The 21986-nt window shown below is 45.4% G+C and overlaps 1 protein-coding gene across 4 annotated transcripts in view; it reads right to left on the bottom strand.

Annotated features, from left to right (window-relative positions):
• The window catches only part of LOC141265016 (uncharacterized), a 155240-nt gene that overhangs the window by 4198 nt on the left and 129056 nt on the right, over positions 1–21986 (bottom strand). For all 4 annotated transcript variants that reach the window (XM_073677537.1, XM_073677536.1, XM_073677535.1 and 1 more), the window contains 2 exons: positions 18122–18660; positions 440–506 (listed from right to left, as the gene is read on the bottom strand). In XM_073677537.1, coding sequence (XP_073533638.1) covers positions 440–506; positions 18122–18660 — 606 coding nt within the window. The remainder of the gene's footprint in view (positions 1–439; positions 507–18121; positions 18661–21986) is intronic.

Here is a 21986-nt window from a genome sequence, read left to right on the forward strand (position 1 = left end):
TTAATGTATGCTGATTGTATTATTTGATTATATAATTCAAGCCACCATTTAACACCTTTCACAATCTCCTCTGTCACCATAAAATAGAAACAGGGGGTGTGAAGCTGCAGGAACTCTAGCACAGTGTGTCTATGAGGCTGCAGGAGAGGGAGAGAACCTACAGAGGAGAAAACTGATTTGATCAGTGCACACAATACTACACAGAAAGGGTCCACCTACTCAGCAAACATGACAATCGGTAATGTAAATGTATGGAAAACAGACAAACGGGAAAAAACTAAATTATTTATATTATACTTGGGGGGGGGACATTTCTGGCTAAATATAATACACGTCCATAGCTGCATGAATCCTTAAATTAATACATTCTATATTTTTTTCTTAAACTAAAATGATTTTGAATATCCCTCCCTCCATTAGGATGTAGTAAAAGCAATACCTGGAGTGTTTAAGCACTTAATCCTCTCGCCACAGATACTTGGTGAATCCATGCACTCATCTCTGTCCTAAAAAAATGCAATAAAAAAAGTTATTACCAAGTAATATGATTTCAGATAAATTGTGCTTTGCTTTAGATTTTTGGCGATACAGTAGGGAAGATTTACACAAAGCTACCGAGTTCATGACAAGCAATATCCAATAATCTTTTAAGGGGTTTTCTTTAGCGATATGCCTCTACTTTAGATTGTCAATGAGCTCAGGGCGGAATAAGAGAAAATAAAGAATCCTATATTCATCTCTAGTACTGGTGTCAAACTCTGGCCCTCAGGGTGATTATATTTTGCCCGAGACACCAGGGACTATGTTGGGCAACTATACTGTATGCACGACTATATGGGGCCCATTATATTGAATGGTGGACAATGTGGGGCCCATTATTCTGTATGGAGGATTATGTGGGGCCATTATACTATATGAAGGACGATGTGGAGCCATTATACTGTATGGAGGACTATGTGGGGCCCATTATTCTGTATGGAGGATTATGTGGGGCCATTATACTATATGAAGGACAATGTGGAGCCATTATACTGTATGGAGGACTATGTGGGGCCATTATACTGTATGGAGGACTATGTAAGCCATTATGCTGTATGAAGCACTATGTGGGGCCCATTATTCCGCATAGAGGATTATGTGTTGGCCATTATTCTATATGGAGGACTATGTGGGGCCATTATACTGTATGGAGGACTATGTGGGGCCATTATACTGTATGGACAACTATATGGGGCCCATTATACTGAATGGAGGACTATGTGGGGCCCATTATTCTGTATGAAGGACTATGTGGGGCCATTATACTATATGAAGGACAATGTGGGGTCCATTATTCTGTATGGAGGACTATGTGAGGCCATTATACTGTATGGAGGACAATGTGAGGCCATTATACTCTATGAAGGACTATGTGGGGCCATTATATTATATGAAGGACGATGTGGGCCATTATACTGTGTGAAGCACTAAGTGCAGCCATTATACAGTATGGAGGACTATGTGGGGCCATTATACTGTATGGAGGACTATGTGGGGCCCATTATTCCATATGGAGGACTATGTGGGGGCCATTATACTGTGTGAAGGTCTGTGTAGGAATCACAGTTGAGGCATAATGTTATGCACATGCCCGGACTGACTGGCGTGAGCGTGGTTAGTTATCCCACAGGACCATGAACCGAGGAGTGCCTGGAGGGGTGTGACTAAGTATCAACTCGGTCCGACCAAGGTCGCACGGTGGCTCAGTCGACTCCGTGAACCAGGGAGGAACCGAGCAGAGGGACCAGGTGCTACTCCAGGTCAGACCCCGGTCACAGCTGTTGATCCACACCGGGAAATGCAGGAACAGGCAGGTTAGGCTGACATATTGACAGGTGGGTACTGGCAGGCACGGCTGGTATGCAGACAGGTGGGTACTGGCAGGCATGGCTGGTATGCAGACAGGTGGGTACTGGCAGGCACGGCTGGTATGCAGACAGGTGGGTACTGGCAGGTAGGAGTGCAGGCAAGATAGGGACCAGTACAGACTGGGATACAGGAACAGAGCCGCAGATGCGGCAGACAAGCAGAGCAGAGCAAAACCTGCAGATGCGGTAGACGAGCAGAGCAAAACCCGCAGGTGCGGTAGACAAGCAGAGCAGAGCAAAACCCGCAGGTACGGTAGACAAGCAGAGCAGAGCAAAACCCGCAGGTGCGGTAGACAAGCAGAGCAGAGCAAAACCCGCAGGTGCGGTAGACAAGCAAAGCAGAGCAAAACCCGCAGGTGCGGCAGACAAGCAGAGCAGAGCAAAACCCGCAGGTGCGGTAGACAAGCAAAGCAGAGGAAAACCCGCAGGTGTGGTAGACAAGCAGAGCAGAGCAAAACCCGCAGATGTGATAGACAAGCAGAGCAGAGCAAAACCCGCAGGTGCGGTAGACAAGCAAAGCAGAGCAAAACCCGCAGCTGCGGTAGACAAGCAGAGCAGAGCAAAACCCGCAGGTGCGATAGACAAGCAGAGCAGAGCAAAACCCGCAGGTGCAGTAGACAAGCAAAGCAGAGCAAAACCCGCACATGTGGTAGACAAGCAGAGCATAGCAAAACCCGCTTGTGCGGTAGACAAGCAGAGCAGAGCAAAACCCGCAAGTGCGGTAGACAAGCAGAGCAGAGCAAAACCCGCAGGTGCGATAGACAAGCAGAGCAGAGCAAAACCCGCAAGTGCGGTAGACAAGCAGAGCAGTGCAAAACCCGCAGGTGCGGTAGACAAGCAGAGCAGAGCAAAACACGCAGGTGCGGTAGACAAGTAGAGCAGAGCAAAACCCGCAGGTGCGGTAGACAAGCAGAGCAGAGCAAAACCTGCAGGTGCGGTAGACCAGCAGAGTAGAGCAAAACCCGCAAGTGCGGTAGACAAGCAGAGCAAAACCCGCAAGTGCGGTAGACAATCAGAGCAGAGCAAAACCCGCAAGTGCGGTAGACAAGCAGAGCAAAGCAAAACCCGCAAGTGCGGTAGACAAGCAGAGCAGATACACACAAGGTACTTACAATGAAGTAGCGAGTGGACACTAAACTCACAAGCAGAAGTACAGAGACAACGAGTTGGAGTTACGTGCAGGTTCAGACACTGCAGGAAAAGGGAAGATACAAACATAGAGACAAACAAGTAACGGGCTAGGACACTGTTCAGACAGGAACTGAACCAGGAACAAGATACAGGAATGAGCCTGGGAACTCAGCCCCCAGGGTGGCGGAAACAGACTAGAAGTCACAGATACAGGTAACAAGCCTGGGTATACAGCCCCCAGGGTGGCGGAACAGACTAAAAGTCACAGATACAGGTAACAGGCCTTGGAATACAACCCCCAGGGTTGCGGAAACAGACAAGATACAGGACAGGACCTGGCAACTCAGTTGCACAGAACACACTGAAAGAAAGTGTTGCTCAGGCACCTCCTACTGGGTGGAGGGGGTTTAAGTATCCAGTGACTCACAACAATAGGCTGGGGACCCAATAGGAGTGCACACACAGTAACTACAAGAATCAGACAATAACCGCGCCGCCGCCCTAAGTAATCAGACAAGAGACATGCACACAGCAGGCACTAGAGCAAAGTGTGCAGCCTGGACTGATAGGTAAGATGGCGGTCTTGCATGGTGGGAGATGGTAAGCCATGCCAGCATGCCGCCAGGGATGTTACATGTAATACTGTGGTGGGTCACCATACTTTTCTGGGGGGGTACAGTAGGGTCATCATACTGTGCAAGTAGAGGGTACTGATCGGTTGCAGTCTTCACATTCAATCCAAAGCTGCTTCTTCCACTCAGACGCAATGCGAAGGCTTCAGCTGATTAGTGGTGGCAGCATGTGCCTTAAGATGCTGATTCCTCAAAACCAGCGGCTGGCACAGTGGCGAGTACGAAGGAATGGCACCAGTGCAGGAGCTGAGTATAGGATTTTTTTCTCTTCTCAATGCTTGTCATGAATTTGACAAGCAGACATCGCTTTGTCGGAACTGGGCAAAAATGGCGGGAAAAGTCACAAAAGTCACAAATTTTTTGCACTGCCTCGTGTTGCATAAAAGGTTTGCAAATTTTCAAAGCTTTTTATGCCAGTTGTTTTGTAATTTTTTTGCATTATACTGATGTATCGACTAGAGATGAGCGTTGTTCTACTCGAACTGTTCGCCAATCTCAAATTCGAGCTGTTTTGGGCGGTGTTCGAGCCGGTCGGCGAACACGAACAATTTGAGAAAAATTCGGCTGTTCGAGGTTATGTTCGATAACTGTTCGTGCACCAAAATCATAACTGGATTTTTTCTCAGTAATGATGAAAATTAATGTTAATACGCAGTTTGAGTGTACAGCGGGGCGGGGGGAGGGGCAGGGGATGGATCTCTGCAGGAACAATGAAGATCTCCATTTTTTTTTCTCTTTCCCGCATTTGCAGTGGGGAGGTGCAATCTGTCAGCCTATCAGCAGCGCACACACGGAGCGAAGTGCTTTTTTTCACACAAGCAAGGGCATGTGTGATTGGCAGTGTATGTCACATGTCCTTGCCCTATAAGACCAAGCCATTTTCCCCGTCGCCACCATTTTCTCACTGCTGCAGCTGCGTGTTAGACGGCACCGCTGTTGCTGTGTGCGCTATACCTTGTTAATTTCAAGCCAATTTTCGCACAAATATACAGATAGCTTGGGAGTAGGGAATAGCTGTGATTGCAGTCCTTTTAAGGACTAGGTTACAGCATTTCCTACGACTTTTATCAGGCAGGTCTGTGCTCTTAAATAGATAGATTGTGGGAGTAAAGACTAATTGTAATTGGAGTCCTTTTCAGGACTAGGTTACATCAGTTCCTATCAGTTTTTGCCAGGCAGGTCTGTGCCAGTGCTGTGCAAGTTTTTTTCACAGCATTTGGCTGAATCTAGCAAAGCTAATCCTTTTTGGCCTATTGCAGAGTGTGTTAGTCAGTGGAGTAGCCTATCTGTGTTGCAAGATATACCACCTGTGTATAGAATACCAATTTTTTTACTGCACCTAGTGAAGTAAAATCTTTTGGGCATAGCATCATTCTATTAGTCCATCTATACTGACCTCCATCAGGTTGCAAACTGAATATAATTTTTTTCTGCATCTAGCTCTGAAAAAATATTTGGGCTTCTAGCAGTGTGTGGGACTTGTTCTATTAGTCCTTCTATACTGACCTCCAGCAGGTTGCAAATTGAAAATAATTTTTTTCTGCATCTAGCTCTGAAAAAATATTTGGGCTTCTAGCAGTGTGTGGGACTTGGTCTATTAGTCCATCTATACTGACCTCCATCAGGTTGCAAATTAAAAATAATTTTTTTCTGCATCTAGCTCTGAAAAAATATTTGGGCTTCTAACAGTGTGTGGGACTTGGTCTATTAGTCCATCTATACTGACCTCCATCAGGTTGCAAATTGAATAAAAAAAATTTCTGCATCTAGCTCTGAAAAAATATTTGGGCTTCTAGCGGTGTGTGGGACTTGGTCTATTAGTCCATCTATACTGACCTCCATCAGGTTGCAAATTAAAAATAATTTTTTTCTGCATCTAGCTCTGAAAAAATATTTGGGCTTCTAGCAGTGTGTGGGACTTGGTCTATTAGTCCATCTATACTGACCTCCATCAGGTTGCAAATTAAAAATAATTTTTTTCTTCATTTAGCTCTGAAAAAATATTTGGGCTTCTAGCAGTGTGTGGGACTTGTTCTATTAGTCCTTCTATACTGACGTCCAGCAGGTTGCAAATTGAATATAATTTTTTTCTGCATCTAGCTCTGAAAAAATATTTGGGCTTCTAGCGGTGTGTGGGACTTGGTCTATTAGTCCATCTATACTGACCTCCATCAGGTTGCAAATTAAAAATAATTTTTTTCTGCATCTAGCTCTGAAAAAATATTTGGGCTTCTAGCAGTGTGTGGGACTTGGTCTATTAGTCCATCTATACTGACCTCCATCAGGTTGCAAATTAAAAATAATTTTTTTCTGCATCTAGCTCTGAAAAAATATTTGGGCTTCTAGCAGTGTGTGGGACTTGGTCTATTAGTCCATCTATACTGACCTCCATCAGGTTGCAAATTAAAAATATTTTTTTTCTTCATTTAGCTCTGAAAAAATATTTGGGCTTCTAGCAGTGTGTGGGACTTGTTCTATTAGTCCATCTATACTGACCTCCAGCAGGTTGCAAATTGAATATAATTTTTTTCTGCATCTAGCTCTGAAAAAATATTTGGGCTTCTAGTGGTGTGTGGGACTTGGTCTATTAGTCCATCTATACTGACCTCCATCAGGTTGCAAATTAAAAATAATTTTTTTCTGCATCTAGCTCTGAAAAAATATTTGGGCTTCTAGCGGTGTGTGGGACTTGGTCTATTAGTCCATCTATACTGACCTCCATCAGGTTGCAAATTAAAAATAATTTTTTTCTGCATCTAGCTCTGAAAAAATATTTGGGCTTCTAGCAGTGTGTGGGACTTGGTCTATTAGTACATCTATACTGACCTCCATCAGGTTACAAATTAAAAATAATTTTTTTCTTCATTTAGCTCTGAAAAAATATTTGGGCTCCTAGCAGTGTGTGGGACTTGTTCTATTAGTCCTTCTATACTGACCTCCAGCAGGTTGCAAATTGAATATAATTTTTTTCTGCATCTAGCTCTGAAAAAATATTTGGGCTTCTAGCGGTGTGTGGGACTTGGTCTATTAGTCCATCTATACTGACCTCCATCAGGTTGCAAATTAAAAATAATTTTTTTCTGCATCTAACCCAGCCAATAGTTTTGGCCTAATACCACAGTTTGGCCACTCAGCTCTGCTCGGTTACCATCCATTGTTTTTTTGTGCAAACAACTCCAGAGTTGTGAATTAGTTAACCACCAAAATGAGTGGAAAAAGGCCTGCTGCTGGTGGAAAGGGGAATAGGCGTGTTGGGAAGGGGAAAAAAGGTTGTGTCCGTGGGGTAGGTGCAGAAGAAAGACCATCTTCCAGCCAAACTAAAATGTCTACTTCTTTTAGCGGACAATGTGATAAGATCCCTTTCTTACGGCCACGCCAATCGCTACAAATTCCAGATGAGGCACAAAAACAGCAGGTGCTTCAACGGATATCAAGTGCTCCTTTAAGTGGGCTCTCCTCCACATCAACTTCAACATCACAAATACTCCAGTCCTCAAAGGTGTCACCCAAATCGCACTTGCTTCCTCACAGCTCCCAAATCTCCAGCTGCCCGTCTGAGTATGAGGTAGAACAGATGGTTGAGTCTGCAGAGCTGTTTACTCATACTATAGCCTGGGAATCAGAGGTCGACTCCAGCGCTTCTGTGAATCCAGATGAGGAAATGATCTGCACTGATGCCCAGAATCTTTATGAGTCGGATCCAGGACCAGACGCAGAAGGTTCTGACCATAATGTAGACCCTCATTCCCAAACTGTAACTCCTGTTGGTGGAGACAATGAGGAAGACGATGATAAGACTCAAATACCTGATTGGAGCGACAACTTAAGTTTTTTGTCAGGGCAGGAACAGGTTGGCTCTGAGGACGACGGGTGTGATAACGCACAGGGTGATGATGATGAGGTCGGAGATCCCACTTACTGTCAACCCACAGTCAGCCAAGAGATGAGGTCAGCAGAGGAGGTGGAGGAAGATGCTAGTGACGACGAGGTCAGGTTGCGCGTTCCTGGACAGAGACGTAGTACTGGAAGCACGTCAACAACTGCATCCTCAAACACAACTCTGCCTCTCACCACAAGTCGTGGTGGCTCTTCAGGTCGCATGGGTGCTAAGCCTTGCATAGCCTGGGCATTTTTTCAGATCGATAAAGATGACCCAACTCGTGTTATCTGTAACATTTGTCAGCAAAAGCTAAGTAGAGGCCAAAAAATACATAGTTTGAGTACTTCATGCATGAACCGGCACATGGACATGAAGCATAAGTTGCAGTGGGAAGCTCAGTGTGCTACAATGCGGTCTAGCCGGCCGGGCCAACCACCGTCTGCCATATCTTGTGCATCCGCGGCCTCTTCATCCTCTGTGACTGGGGGGACAGCAGTCACACCTGTTTTGGGGCGCAGACCTGCCACCTCTTTACCCGCAACAGCCAGCGTGATTGGCAGGTCATCATTTTCTTTGGAGGTGGTAACACCAGCTGGTCTTGAGCGCTGTCCGACATCGATAGCACCACCTTTGGATCAAGGCAACCTAACATGTCCGCCTGCATCTTCCTCACAGACCGGCAGTTTGCCGGGGACACCCTTATCAACCCCGTCTAAGCACAATAGCCAGCCCTCGGTCCCTCAGATGTGGACAAGTAAAAGACCATTTCCTCCTAGCCATGAGAAAGCTAAGAGGTTGAATTTCACCATCTGCAAGCTCTTGGCTACAGAAATGCTGCCTTTCCGCCTGGTGGACACAGAGGATTTTCGAGACCTTATGTCCGTCGCAGTGCCCCAGTACCAGATGCCCAGTCGGCACTACTTCTCAAAGAAAGGTGTGCCTGCGCTCCACCAGCATGTCGCACACAACATCACCGCTTCTTTGAGAAACTCTGTGTGTGACAGGGTGCATTTCACCACAGACACTTGGACGAGTAGGCATGGACAGGGGCGTTACATGTCGCTGACTGGGCACTGGGTAACTATGGTGACAGCAGGACAAGGGGCTGCTGTCCAAGTCTTGCCGTCCCCACGAGTTGTGCGTCAATCCTCTTTATGTCATTTTTCCTCCACTGCTTCTGCCTCCTCAACCTCCTCTCGGTCTTCCACCTGCACCCAAAGCCTGTCTGGTCATGCCACAAGCTTTCTAACTGCGCAGAAGGGATCCTGCACACCTCCTTACTATGCTGGCAGTAGGGCTCAACGTCATCAGGCGGTTTTTACATTGAAATGTCTGGGAAATGTGAGTCACACAGCTGAGGAGTTGTGGTCAGCTCTGGAGAACCAATTTCATGAATGGTTGTCTCCACTGGACCTGAAACCAGGGAAGGCCGTGTGCGACAATGCTGCAAACCTGGGTGCGGCCCTTCGCCGGGGCAATGTCACACACGTGCCTTGTATGGCTCACGTGTTGAACCTGGTTGTCCAGCAATTTTTAGCCCACTATCCCAGACTAGATGGCCTTCTGCAGAGGGCACGGTCGCTGTGTGCTCACTTCCGCCGTTCGCATCCCGCAGCTCAGCGACTTACATCTCTACAGAAGTCGTTGGGCCTGCCACTTCACCGGCTAAAATGCGATGTGCCTACCCGGTGGAATTCAACTCTGCACATGTTGCAGCGACTGTGGCAGCACCGACAAGCCCTGGTGCAATACGTTCTGACGTATAGCCTGGGCCAACGAGATTCAGAGGTGGGGCAAATCACGCTGGAGGAGTGGTCTCAGATCAGGGACCTATGCACCCTTCTGCACAGTTTTGAAATGGCGACGAAGATGTTTAGTGCTGACGATGCCATTATCAGCATGACTATTCCGGTGATTTACATGCTGAAGCACATGTTAAACAGAATTCGGAGTCAGGTGGTGGCACAAGAGGAGGTGGAGGAAGTAGAGGAGGAGGAGTTGTATGCGGAAGGGCTAACATCTGCAAGGTCCAGACGGTCGGCAGCACCAGGGCGGCAGGCATGTGAGGGTGGGGGAGATGATTTTACCAGGGCGCATGGTAGCAGCCAAACTAGTGAGGAAGGTGCAGGAGCCCAGGAAGAAGTGGAGGACGAACTGATGGAAGACTCATCAGATGAGGGAGACCTTGATCACATTTCTGTTGTGCGAGGTTGGGGGGAGAGGACAGAGGAAGGAAGCATGATTGTTACCTCGCCACCAACACAACAGGGACTTGGTGCTCCTGGATGCGCAACACACATGAGTGCCTTCTTGCTGCACTACCTGCAACATGACCCTCGAATTGTGAGAATTAGAAATAATCCTGACTACTGGGTTGCCACACTGTTAGATCCCCGGTACAAAAGTAAATTTGCAGAAATTATTCCTGCCATAGAAAGGGATGCACGCATGCAGGAGTATCAGCAGAGACTGTTGCAGAATCTTACATGTGCTTTTCCACAAAATACCAGTGGTGCACGTAGTGAATCTCACAGTTCCAACTTGCCAACCGTGGGACCGTCAAGTGTTCAGCACTCAAACCGTAACAGAACCACAGTATCTGCTGGTAACATCAATTTTGCGGAATCATTTCACCACTTTTTTAGCCCATCCTTTGCAAGGCCACAGGAGACAAGAAGTCTGACACATAGTCAACGCCTAGAGACGATGGTACAGGAGTATCTCCAAGTAAACATTGAAGCCACGACTGTGTCACTGGACCCTTGCTCTTTTTGGGCTTCCAATCTGGATAAATGGCCGGAGCTAGCCACTTACGCCTTGGAGATCTTGTCATGCCCCGCAGCCAGCGTTCTGTCTGAACGTGTGTTCAGCGCTGCTGGTGGTGTGCTGACAGATAAGCGCACGCGGCTCTCCACTGATAATGTAGACAGACTCACGTTCATAAAGATGAACAAATCATGGATCCGAAACGACTTTTCTACCCCTGTGTCATCCTGGGGAGAGTAAAAGCTTGATGATTGGTTAAAATCACCCTACCAACCGTTTTAAGCTTTCAAATTACTAATCATGTTTATCTGTATCTTGACTGGAAAATAATTTGGGCTTTGTAGCAGTGTGCAGCACTGATCCTATTAGGCCATCTATAATAAGCTTCACCAGATTTAAAATTAAAAATAATTTTTAGCTGCATCTAGCCCGGAAAATAATTTTGGGGCTCCGAGATGCGCAAGACACATAAGTGCCTTCTTGCTGCACTACCTGCAGCATGACCCTCATATTGTCAGAATTCGAAGTAATCATGACTACTGGGTTGCCACACTCTTAGATCCCCCAAACTTTTCGATCAACCTTTTCATTTTAATAAAGACCAAAAAAATGTTCATTTTTGAAATTATAAGCATTAGCAGGTTGTTAGAAACTGAAATCAAACAGTTTTCAACTCAAAACTTTATTCTAGGTGATGTTACATTTTCACATAGGACCCCTTGTTCGAAAGGAGCTTCTGAACTCTCTCGTCCATTGAATTTGTCAGGTTTTGGATGGTTTCTGCTTCAATTGTTTTGCATGAGGACAGAATACCCTCCCAGAGCTGTTGCTTAGATGTGAACTGCCTCCCGCCATCATAGACACTCCTTTTAATGATGCTCCAAAGGTTCTGAATGGGGTAGAGGTCAGGGGAGCATGGGGGTCACACCATAAGTTTGTCCCCTTTTATGCCCATATCAGCCAGAGATGCAGATGTTTTATGTGCAGCATGAGATGGTGCATTATCATGCAGAAAAATGATCTTGCTGTGAAATACACGGTTCTTCTTCTTGAACCATGGCAGGAAGTGCTGTTTGAGAAAATCCACATACATTATGGAGTTCATCTTTAGCGCCTTCAGGGATCCTAAAGGGGCCGACAATCTCTCTCCCCATGATTCCAGCCCAAAACATTACTCCACCTCCTCCTTGTTGGCGCTGTAGCCGTGTTTGCGTGGGGTGTCCATCAACCAGCCATCCTCCACTCCATTCATCTGGACCATCGAGCGCTGCACGGCACTCATCCGTGAACAAAACAGTTTTGAAATCAGTCTTCATGTAATGTTTGGCCCACTGGAGCCGTTTCTGCTTGTGTGAAGTGGATAGAGGAGGTCGACAGGATGGCGTATGCACAGCTGCAAACCTCTGAAGGACCCTGCATCTTGTTGTTCGGGGGACGTTGGAGGCACAAGCAGCTTCAAAAACTTGTCTGCTGCTATGACCAGGCTTTTTTGCCGCTGCTCTTTCAACCTGACGTAATTGCCTGTAGGAAAGAGTCCTCAATTTGCCCTTATCAGCACGCACACGTGTGTACTGTGAATCAGCTACATACTTCTTGATTGCCAAGACACTTCATCCTGATCATCGCACAATGTTGATTGTAGTCATGCCTTGACCTAAACACTCCACAATTTGTTGCTTCTCAGCAGCCGACACATCCTTTTTCTTTCCCATTTTGGCAGAAAATGTAGGCTGCTTAATAATGTGAGAGAGCCTTCTTAAGTAGTCTTGCCTTTCATTGGACACACCTGCCAAACTAATTAGCACAGGTGTCTGCAATTGCTTACAGTGATATAAAGAGCCCTGACACACATCACCATCAATGAGTTTAACTGACAAACAAACAAATTCTTCCCTTATCACTCCTAAACACTTTTTGCATAATAATTTGGAACGCGGTGTACATGTGCTTTTCCACAAAACACCAGTGGTTCACGTAGTGAATCTTACAGTTCTAACTTGCCAACCGTGGTCTGTATGGAATTGTTCAATAAAGGGCCCAAAATTAAGATAACATAGATGGGAGAGGTCTCTATGAATAGGAATTCCTAAGTATTTGATACCCTGTGAGGGCCAGGCAAAGGGAAAGTTGGACTGGATGGAATCCTATATGGATTTAGGGAGGGAGACATCGAGGGCCTCAGACTTCGCTGCATTGATTTTAAAATTTTACCATGTAACAAAGTGATCTATTTCAGCCATAACAGCAGGGATGGATATATGTGATTGAGTGATATATACTAGGACATCATCAGCAAATAGAGAGCACTTGTACTCGGTGCCTCCCACCTCAATCCACCTAATATTGGGGTTATGGCGAATTGATGAGAGCAGGTGCTCCGTCACTAGGATGTATAAGAGAGGGGACAGAGGACATCCCTGCCTTGCCCCATTGGTGATTGTGAAAGGTGATGAAAATGTTCTGACGCACCCCCTGGGCCTTGGGACACCCGGAGCCGGACCCTTTTTGGTGGATGCTGGTGGTTGTAGTCTTCGTGGCGGCGATCCGGTTCCGTGGCTCAGGGCGGTCAAACCAGTGGCGGAACTATTTATGTGGTTTTGATGTTTAAATGTCCGACTACGCCACCCGAGGATTGCGGTCAGAGTGAACCGCCGCTACAGGGCAGACCGCTAAGGCTGGTGTTGTGGGTGCAGCAGAGCGTAGCATAACTCCCCACGGGAGGAGTATAGCCTCAGGGCAGTGTATGCGGAGGATGGGGGTGATGGTGCAGGGCAGCAGCAGTAACGACACGGAGTCAGTGATGCAGTTCAGGGCCTTTACTCACAGTTCTTATTATCCAGACCACGTCTGCAGGTAACGGCTGCCCACGTCGTACTGTGCTCATCAGGTGAGGGGCTCAGACAACTCCCAGATAACTTTGGAGCGCTTCACAGGACCCCCTTTGTGTGTCCTTTGTCTGGCCTTTCTTACCAACACTTCTGTCCGGCTGCCTCGGGCCTCCTCTTGGTAAACTTGGCGCCAGTTTCCCTGACCCTATGTGGTGCCTTCCCAGCGGGTGGAGCAAGGGGCTGCGCCACATAAAATGTCAGAGCCTCCGGTTTCTAGCTGAGGGTCGTTTCCTGCCTCCACTAGTTCGGGGACCGGTCTCACCCTTTGGCCTGACCCCTCCACGCAGGTGGATTCGGGCGTGCGGTGGCGACTCGCCCGTCCGCACCCCTGGGATCCCTTCATTCCTCGTTCCTGGAGCCTTCTCCGCTCCTCTTCCTTCCTTCTCCCTCTTGCAGGCCTGGGCCTCTGTTACTAGGCCCGCCTCCGGAGCAGAGCTCATGCAGAGCCCCTGCTCCCTGCCACTTCTGCTCAGACTTCTCTGCACTGAACTAAGATGGTGCCCACCTTTTATACTCCCTTCTCAATGCACCCAGGAACTGCTTCCTCCCTGCTCCTGCACTGCAGGGTTCCCCTTCCTCAGTGTTCCCTCCCCCCACTCCAGCCAGGGACAGGGACTGTCGTGCCCATCTCAGGGGCATATTGGTCGCCCTGCCCCACGGCAATGTGGTGTAATGCATGCAGGTGTCGGGTCCTGATCCACACTCCATCCTTATCTGAGAGTGAGATATCACACCTCTGGGTGAGGTGCAATACGTCTGTAGCAACCGAGCCCTCGGTGCTACAGTTCCATTTATCTTCAGCCTAGGTGACGTATTGTGATACAGGGCCGTGATTTTGGCTATAAAAGGGTCCCCTAGACCCCTACCCCAAGCTTTTTAAGAGAATCATATATGGCGTGCCAGGAGACTCTATGGAATGCTTTCTCAGCATCCAACGAGAGTATCTACTTACAAATTTTTAACTGCATCTAGCCCAGGAAATACTTTGTGCCTAGTAGCAGTGTCTGCTAGTCAGCGGATTATCCCGGCTGCTAAGCAAGCTACACCACCTGTAGTTTGGACACTTAATTTTTTCAAAGGAAATGCTTCGGGACCACGGGATACTTAGTGAAGAGCATCAGGAGGCACCCCAAGGCATAGGGGCTGGGACTGGCACTAGGATGCCTTGCGGTGGACAGCCGAGCTCGATCCTTATAAAAGCTTTTTAACTGCAGCAGCTTTAGTGGACGCTACTGGAGCTGGAATTACGCGGCTGCTGGCATGAGACTTGCCCTCCAATAGATCCTTGTAAATGGATTTAAAGTGTATTCATTCAAATGAATTTAAATTAAAAAGCTTAGAGCTGCCTCCACCACAGGGGGGCTCTCTCGACCCACCAGCGGACAGGCACCAGTATTGGGAGAGGGAGGCTGGCCGTTAGGGTTCACCGCGGCTCTGGCACAAACCCGGCGACACGGAGGTGGCACGGGCAGGAGCGGACTGGCCGTCTCGGCTTCTCACTTTTTGGATTTTAGAAGGGCATGACATGCCTATATCTGTGTCTCCCCCTCCTTTTACTCCTCCACCTCTTTTCTTTTCGCATGACTATATGTACTTGTCACTTTTCCATGTGTTAGTTGTGTCTTCTGAGCAGTTTGTCAGCTTTTGGACACCTTTGAAGGTGTTTTCTATGTGTTTCTATGTGTTTTTGTTTGCCTGCCATTGGTTTTAACGGTGTTCGAAGGTGTTCGACGAACAGTTCGACGAACAGTTCGGCGAACACACGGGTGTTCGACGAACCGAACCGAACTCGAACACTACGGGGGTGGCTCAACACTAGTATCGACCAGAAGGAGGCCAAAAGGACTTTGTTTTGGCCTATATTTGCCAATAAAGCAATATAGATTTAATTAGCATGTGCATTAGGAGTTTCCCAAGGTACATGAAATCCCGAAGTTAAAGCACCACTCTAGTGATTTTTTTTATTTCAGTGTTGGAGTGGTGCTACTACGTAACATCCTTGCACCAAGTATTATACTTATCAGCCATCGTCTTCAGTTGGTGGTGATAGAAGGTGAAGACAGCGGCTGGTAAGTATGAGAGTAGGTTCAGGGACCTTACATTAGTAGCACCACTCCAGAGAGAGAGAGCTGTCAGTGGAATGATGCTTCAGTCTATATCCATCTAAGCTCAGTTATATACGAACATGCATATTTATGTAGGCTAGGTTAGATATGCATGTTATTACTATAGAAGGAGGAAAATAATTTTATAGACTACAGTGGGTGCGGAAAGTATTCAGACGCCTTTAAATTTTTCACTCTTTGTTTCATTGCAGCCATTTGGTAAATTCTAAAAAGTTAATTTTTTCTCTAATATTAATGTACACTCTGCACCCTATCTTGACTGAAAAAAAATCAGAAATGTAGAAATTTTTGCAAATTTATTAAAAAAGAAAAACTGAAATATCACATGGTTATAAGTATTCAGACCCTTTGCTCAGACACTCATATTTAAGTCACATGATGCCCATTTCCTTGTAATCCTCCTTGAGATGGTTCTACTCCTTCATTGGAGTCCAGCTCTGTTTAATTAAACTGATAGGACTTGATTTGGAAAGGCACACACCTGTCTATATAAGACCTCACAGCTCACAGTGCATGTCAGACCAAATGAGAATCATGAGCTCAAAGGAACTGCCCAAGGAGTTCAGAGACAGAATTGTGGCAAGGCACAGATCTGGCCAAGGTTACAAAAGAATTTCTGCATTGTTCAAGGTTCCTAAGAGCACAGTGGCCTCCATAATCCTTAAATGGAAGAAGTTTGGGACCACCAGAAGTCTTCCTAGACCTGGCCGTCCAGCCAAATTGAGCAATCGTGGGAGAATAGCCTTGGTGAGAGAGGTAAAGAAGAACCCCAAGATCACTGTGGCTGAGCTCCAGAGATGCAGTAGGGAGATGGGAGAAAGTTCCACAAAGTCAACTATCACAGCAGCCCTCCACCTGTCGGGCCTTTATGGAAGGTGGCCAGACGGAAGCCTCTCCACAGTGCAAGACATATGAAAGCCCGCATAGAGTTTGCTCAAAAACACATGAAGGACTCCCAGACTATGAGAAATAAGATTCTCTGGTCTGATGAGACGAAGATAAAACTTTTTGGTGATAATTCTAAGTGCTATGTGTGGAGAAAACCAGGCACTGCTCATCACCTGCGAATACAATCCCAATAGTGAAACTTGGTGGCAGGACGACTGGTTGTAATTAAAGGAAACATGAATGCGGCCAAGTACAGAGATATCCTGGATGAAAACCTCTTCCAGAGTGCTCTGGACCTCAGACTTGGCCAAAGGTTCACCTTCCAACAAGACAATGACCCTAAGCACACAGCTAAAATAACAGGAGTGGCTTCAGAACAACTCTGTGACGATTCTTGACTGGCCCATCCAGAGCCCTGACCTAAACCCAATTGAGCATCTCTGGTGAGACCTGAAAATGGCTGTCCACCAACGTTCACCTTCCAACCTGACGGAACTGGAGAGGATCTGCAAGGATGAATTACAGATGATCCCCAAATCCAGGTGTTAAAAACTTGTTGCATCATTCCCAAGAAGACTCATGGCTGTACTAGCTCAAAAGGGTGCTTCTACTCAATACTGAGCAAAGGGGCAAAGGGTCTGAATACTTATGACCATGTGATATTTCAGTTTTTCTTTTTTAATAAATTTGCAAAAATTTCTACATTTCTGTTTTTTTCAGTCAAGATGGGGTGCAGAGTGTACTTTAATGAGAAAAAAAATAAACTTTTTAGAATTTACCAAATGGCTGCAATGAAACAAAGAGTGAAAAATTTAAAGGGGTCTGAATACTTTCCGTACCCACTGTATGCTCATATACTGTTGGCCGAGTTATTAGAAATTTACCAGTGAGCATCAACTCTACATTATTGAATGCCATAATCTCACAAACCTGGACCCCAGTAAATTTAACATGATGGGACCAAAATAAGACATTTTTATTCGTTTTTCAACACTCAGGGTGCTAACAATCCATAAAATATTGGACAGTGCTTAAAAATAGTGCACTTTTTTCAAGAGTCCATAAAAACATCTAATGTGTCCTTGACTTTTTCTAAGGTGCAAACTTTTGTGATGGCAATTATAATCATTTTTCTGACATCAAAGTACATGATATCAGCATATGAGCTACATACACTCCTCAACATTGAATTTGTAACTCAAATTGGAAAAGTCGTGGATTTATGAAAACTGCAGGCTCGATAGATATGTTAATGATATACAAATGGAAACAGTATTTTTAAAACATCTGAATTCATTCAGTATGGAGTACAAGCGCCACGCACAGAAATCCCGGCACTCACAGCCTTGGCTACTATCAATGTGATTATTAATGGTTGGCTGAGGAACGACACTGAATGCATTTGGACAAATCATCAAGATCCACTGCTGGCAGCTCGTTTTGCTATTGACGACCAATGATGTCCCAGACGTGCTCAATGGACAAGTCCAGAGACGCTGCAGACCATGGTAGCAAGTTTAGGCCACATAGGCTACTTACAGTACCATCAGCATGTTCATAATCTCATGATTTTTCCTTCTTGGGTGTTGCAATTTTAATGTTGAGGAATTAATATAATGTAAGATCTTTATAATTCATTTTGGTTTTCAAATGTGTTTGTAAAAATTCTTGGTTATTTGTGATTCATTATCCGGAACAAAATAGATAAAAATTGGTAACTGAGGTTGGGAACCATGGGTGTCACTCTCCATCAAAAAATACCAGTGCGCATCACCAACTCTGACTCTCTAAATCAGACTCTTGGACCTCTGATTATGACCCTGGTGGATACTACAGTCAATCCTAGAATGTAAGGTTTTTGATTCAATGATTGTTATTGTAACACAATAAAATTTTGACTTACTTGACAAATCCGATCAATATTTTCAGAACACTCAGATAGTTGGAAAAACCCTGCAGGACACAATGTACATTTTTCACATAGAGGAGGTGTTTTCTGAAAATTACAAAACTCATCACTCTCACAGATGCCACATTCGGGTAGAGGCTCCTCAACATCAATCACTTTAGCATCCACGTCCATCTTATGTACAGAGTATGTCTTCTGAAGATGGTTCCGAACCTGATTCTGCAACCCTTGGAGATGGGCTTCAAAATACTGCTGTATGTCCTCCTGGAGACTCTGGAAGGACATCTGCTTTACAGTGTCAAACAGGATACTGTACTGGATTTTAACCATGTCCATTTGCTCATACATTCTCCTCTGCTGCTCTATAATTTCTCGTTGCTGGTTGACCAATAAGTTCTGCTGTTCAGATAGTTTCTGCTGTAAATCTGTTATGGTCTTTTGTTGGATTTTCAATGACTCCACAAACTTTTCCTGGCCTTTGGCCAACTGCAACTGAAGAATCAGAGCATCTTCTGATGGAACTTCATTTTCTCCTAAAATATATGAAATTTTGTCAAAATTTTGCAGTAATAAGTACTATAATCCTACAAGTACAAGATGAAACTCACAATCATTCATTCAGCTTTTAAAAAACATTTAAAGGTAATCAAAAACATCGATTCTGTCATTTATTTTTATTTTTTTAATTTTAGTGTTTACTGTACAGCATAAATATGATATTAGATCCATACAGTTATGCATCTTGTAATTGTGTTGCTGGGTGGTGATGGGCATCGGAAGGGAAACCTCCCCGCATTTCCAAAGCATCTGTCAAGATTCACAGCAGCATCTAAGGATCTAAACTGCTGTGATGGAAAGTAGCGCGAATCGCAGCAGTTAGACTTTGATGCTGGCTGTATAAAACAGTCAGCACTTGCAATGTGCACATCAGAAGTACATATAAGCTACAATTGATGTCGCCAATGGAAATCTGAGCCAAATGGGCCCCCAGCATTTTTCCGGGTTCACTGAGTGCAGACGCCAGCCCTGCCTTTTACCAATGTAAACTAAAGATTTCATTCTTATGTTGTATGTTCATTGAGTCAGAAAGGCTCAAGATGGACCAAAACGCATCCTGTCCTTATCTTTATTAATATACAGTGATAAAAGCAGCGAAAAATAGTATCATTGCATTGCATGGATTTCCATCCCACGTGTGCAGTCACTACCCAAGGGCAGAAAAAGTCAATCTTTTAACCAGAAATCTACTTGAGTCTGCATTATAATAACAGCACCATCCGCCATGATTATCTTGGTATGCAATACACCTTTGTACCTTTTGCGCATTATGTCTCCAGCTTACAACCTCTAAGGTCCCCATACACATTAGACGAATGTCAGCCAAGCCTAACGATTTTCACAGGATTTGCCAACAGTCTAATGTGTATTGGACCGCTGGTCAACTGATGGTCGGGGAAGATGTTGATCACGCATTTCTAGTTTCGGACTTCCAATTGTATTGTTCTCTTGGAGATAAGCTGCAATGTGACATCTCAGGTGACAGCTTTCTCATAGAGAACACAGGAGCGTTCGGTCGAACAAGTGGTCCTGGTTAGAGATGAGCGTTGTTCTACTCGAACTGTTCGCCTATCTCAAATTCGAGCTGTTTTGGGCAGTGTTCGAGCCGTTCGGCGAACACGAACAATTTGAGAAAAATTCGGCTGTTCGAGGTTATGTTCGATAACTGTTCGTGCACCAAAATCATAACTGGATTTTTTCTCAGTAATGATGAAAATTAATGTTAATACGCAGTTTGAGTGTACAGCGGGGTGGGGGGAGGGGCAGGGGATGGATCTCTGCAGGAACAATGAAGATCTCCATTTTTTTTTCTCTTTCCCGCATTTGCAGTGGGGAGGTGCAATCTGTCAGCCTATCAGCAGCGCACACACGGAGCGAAGTGCTTTTTTTCACACAAGCAAGGGCATGTGTCATTGGCAGTGTATGTCACATGTCCTTGCCCTATAAGACCAAGCCATTTTCCCCGTCGCCACCATTCTCTCACTGCTGCAGCTGCGTGTTAGACGGCACCGCTGTTGCTGTGTGCGCTATACCTTGTTAATTTCAAGCCAATTTTCGCACAAATCTACAGATAGCTTGGGAGTAGGGAATAGCTGTGATTGCAGTCCTTTTAAGGACTAGGTTACAGCATTTCCTATGACTTTTATCAGGCAGGTCTGTGCTCTTAAATAGATAGATTGTGGGAGTAAAGACTAATTGTAATTGGAGTCCTTTTCAGGACTAGGTTACATCAGTTCCTATCAGTTTTTGCCAGGCAGGTCTGTGCCAGTGCTGTGCAAGTTTTTCACAGCATTTGGCTGAATCTAGCAAAGCTAATCCTTTTTGGCCTATTGCAGAGTGTGTTAGTCAGTGGAGTAGCCTATCTGTGTTGCAAGATATACCACCTGTGTATAGAATACCAATTTTTTTACTGCACCTAGTGAAGTAAAATCTTTTGGGCATAGCATCATTCTATTAGTCCATCTATACTGACCTCCATCAGGTTGCAAATTGAATATAATTTTTTTCTGCATCTAGCTCTGAAAAAATATTGGGCTTCTAGCTGTGTGTGGGACTTGTTCTATTAATCCATCTATACAGACCTCCACCAGGTTGCAAACTGAATATATTTTTTTCTGCATCTACCTCTGAAAAAATATTGGGCTTCTAGCTGTGTGTGGGACTTGTTCTATTAATCCATCTATACAGACCTCCATCAGGTTGCAAACTGAATATATTTTTTTCTGCATCTACCTCTGAAAAAATATTGGGCTTCTAGCTGTGTGTGGGACTTGTTGTATTAGTCCATCTATACTGACCTCCATCAGGTTGCAAACTGAATATATTTTTTTCTGCATCTACCTCTGAAAAAAATATTGGGCTTCTAGCTGTGTGTGGGACTTGTTCTATTAATCCATCTATACAGACCTCCATCAGGTTGCAAATTGAATATAATTTTTTTCTGCATCTAACCCAGCCAATAGTTTTGGCCTAATACCACAGTTTGGCCACTCAGCTCTGCTCGGTTCCCATCCATTGTTTTTTTGTGCAAACAACTCCAGAGTTGTGAATTAGTTAACCACCAAAATGAGTGGAAAAAGGCCTGCTGCTGGTGGAAAGGGGAATAGGCGTGTTGGGAAGGGGAAAAAAGGTTGTGTCCGTGGGGTAGGTGTTAAAGCAACAGTAACATCTGCAGAAGAAAGACCATCTTCCAGCCAAACTAAAATGTCTACTTCTTTTATCGGACAATGTGATAAGATCCCTTTCTTACGGCCACGCCAATCGCTACAAATTCCAGATGAGGCACAAAAACAGCAGGTGCTTCAACGGATATCAAGTGCTCCTTTAAGTGGGCTCTCCTCCACATCAACTTCAACATCACAAATACTCCAGTCCTCAAAGGTGTCACCCCAATCGCACTTGCTTCCTCACAGCTCCCAAATCTCCAGCTGCCCGTCTGAGTATGAGGTAGAACAGATGGTTGAGTCTGCAGAGCTGTTTACTCATATTATAGCCTGGGAATCAGAGGTCGACTCCAGCGCTTCTGTGAATCCAGACGAGGAAATGATCTGCACTGATGCCCAGAATCTTTATGAGTCGGATCCAGGACCAGACGCAGAAGGTTCTGACCATAATGTAGACCCTCATTCCCAAACTGTAACTCCTGTTGGTGGAGACAATGAGGAAGACGATGATAAGACTCAAATACCTGATTGGAGCGACAACTTTAGTTTTTTGTCAGGGCAGGAACAGGTTGGCTCTGAGGACGACGAGTGTGATAACGCACAGGGTGATGATGATGAGGTTGGAGATCCCACTTACT

This window comes from Phyllobates terribilis, unplaced genomic scaffold, assembly GCF_046119375.1.
Source record: "Phyllobates terribilis strain yellow unplaced genomic scaffold, ASM4611937v1 Scaffold_4__5_contigs__length_816908805, whole genome shotgun sequence".
Taxonomy (NCBI): domain Eukaryota; kingdom Metazoa; phylum Chordata; class Amphibia; order Anura; family Dendrobatidae; genus Phyllobates; species Phyllobates terribilis.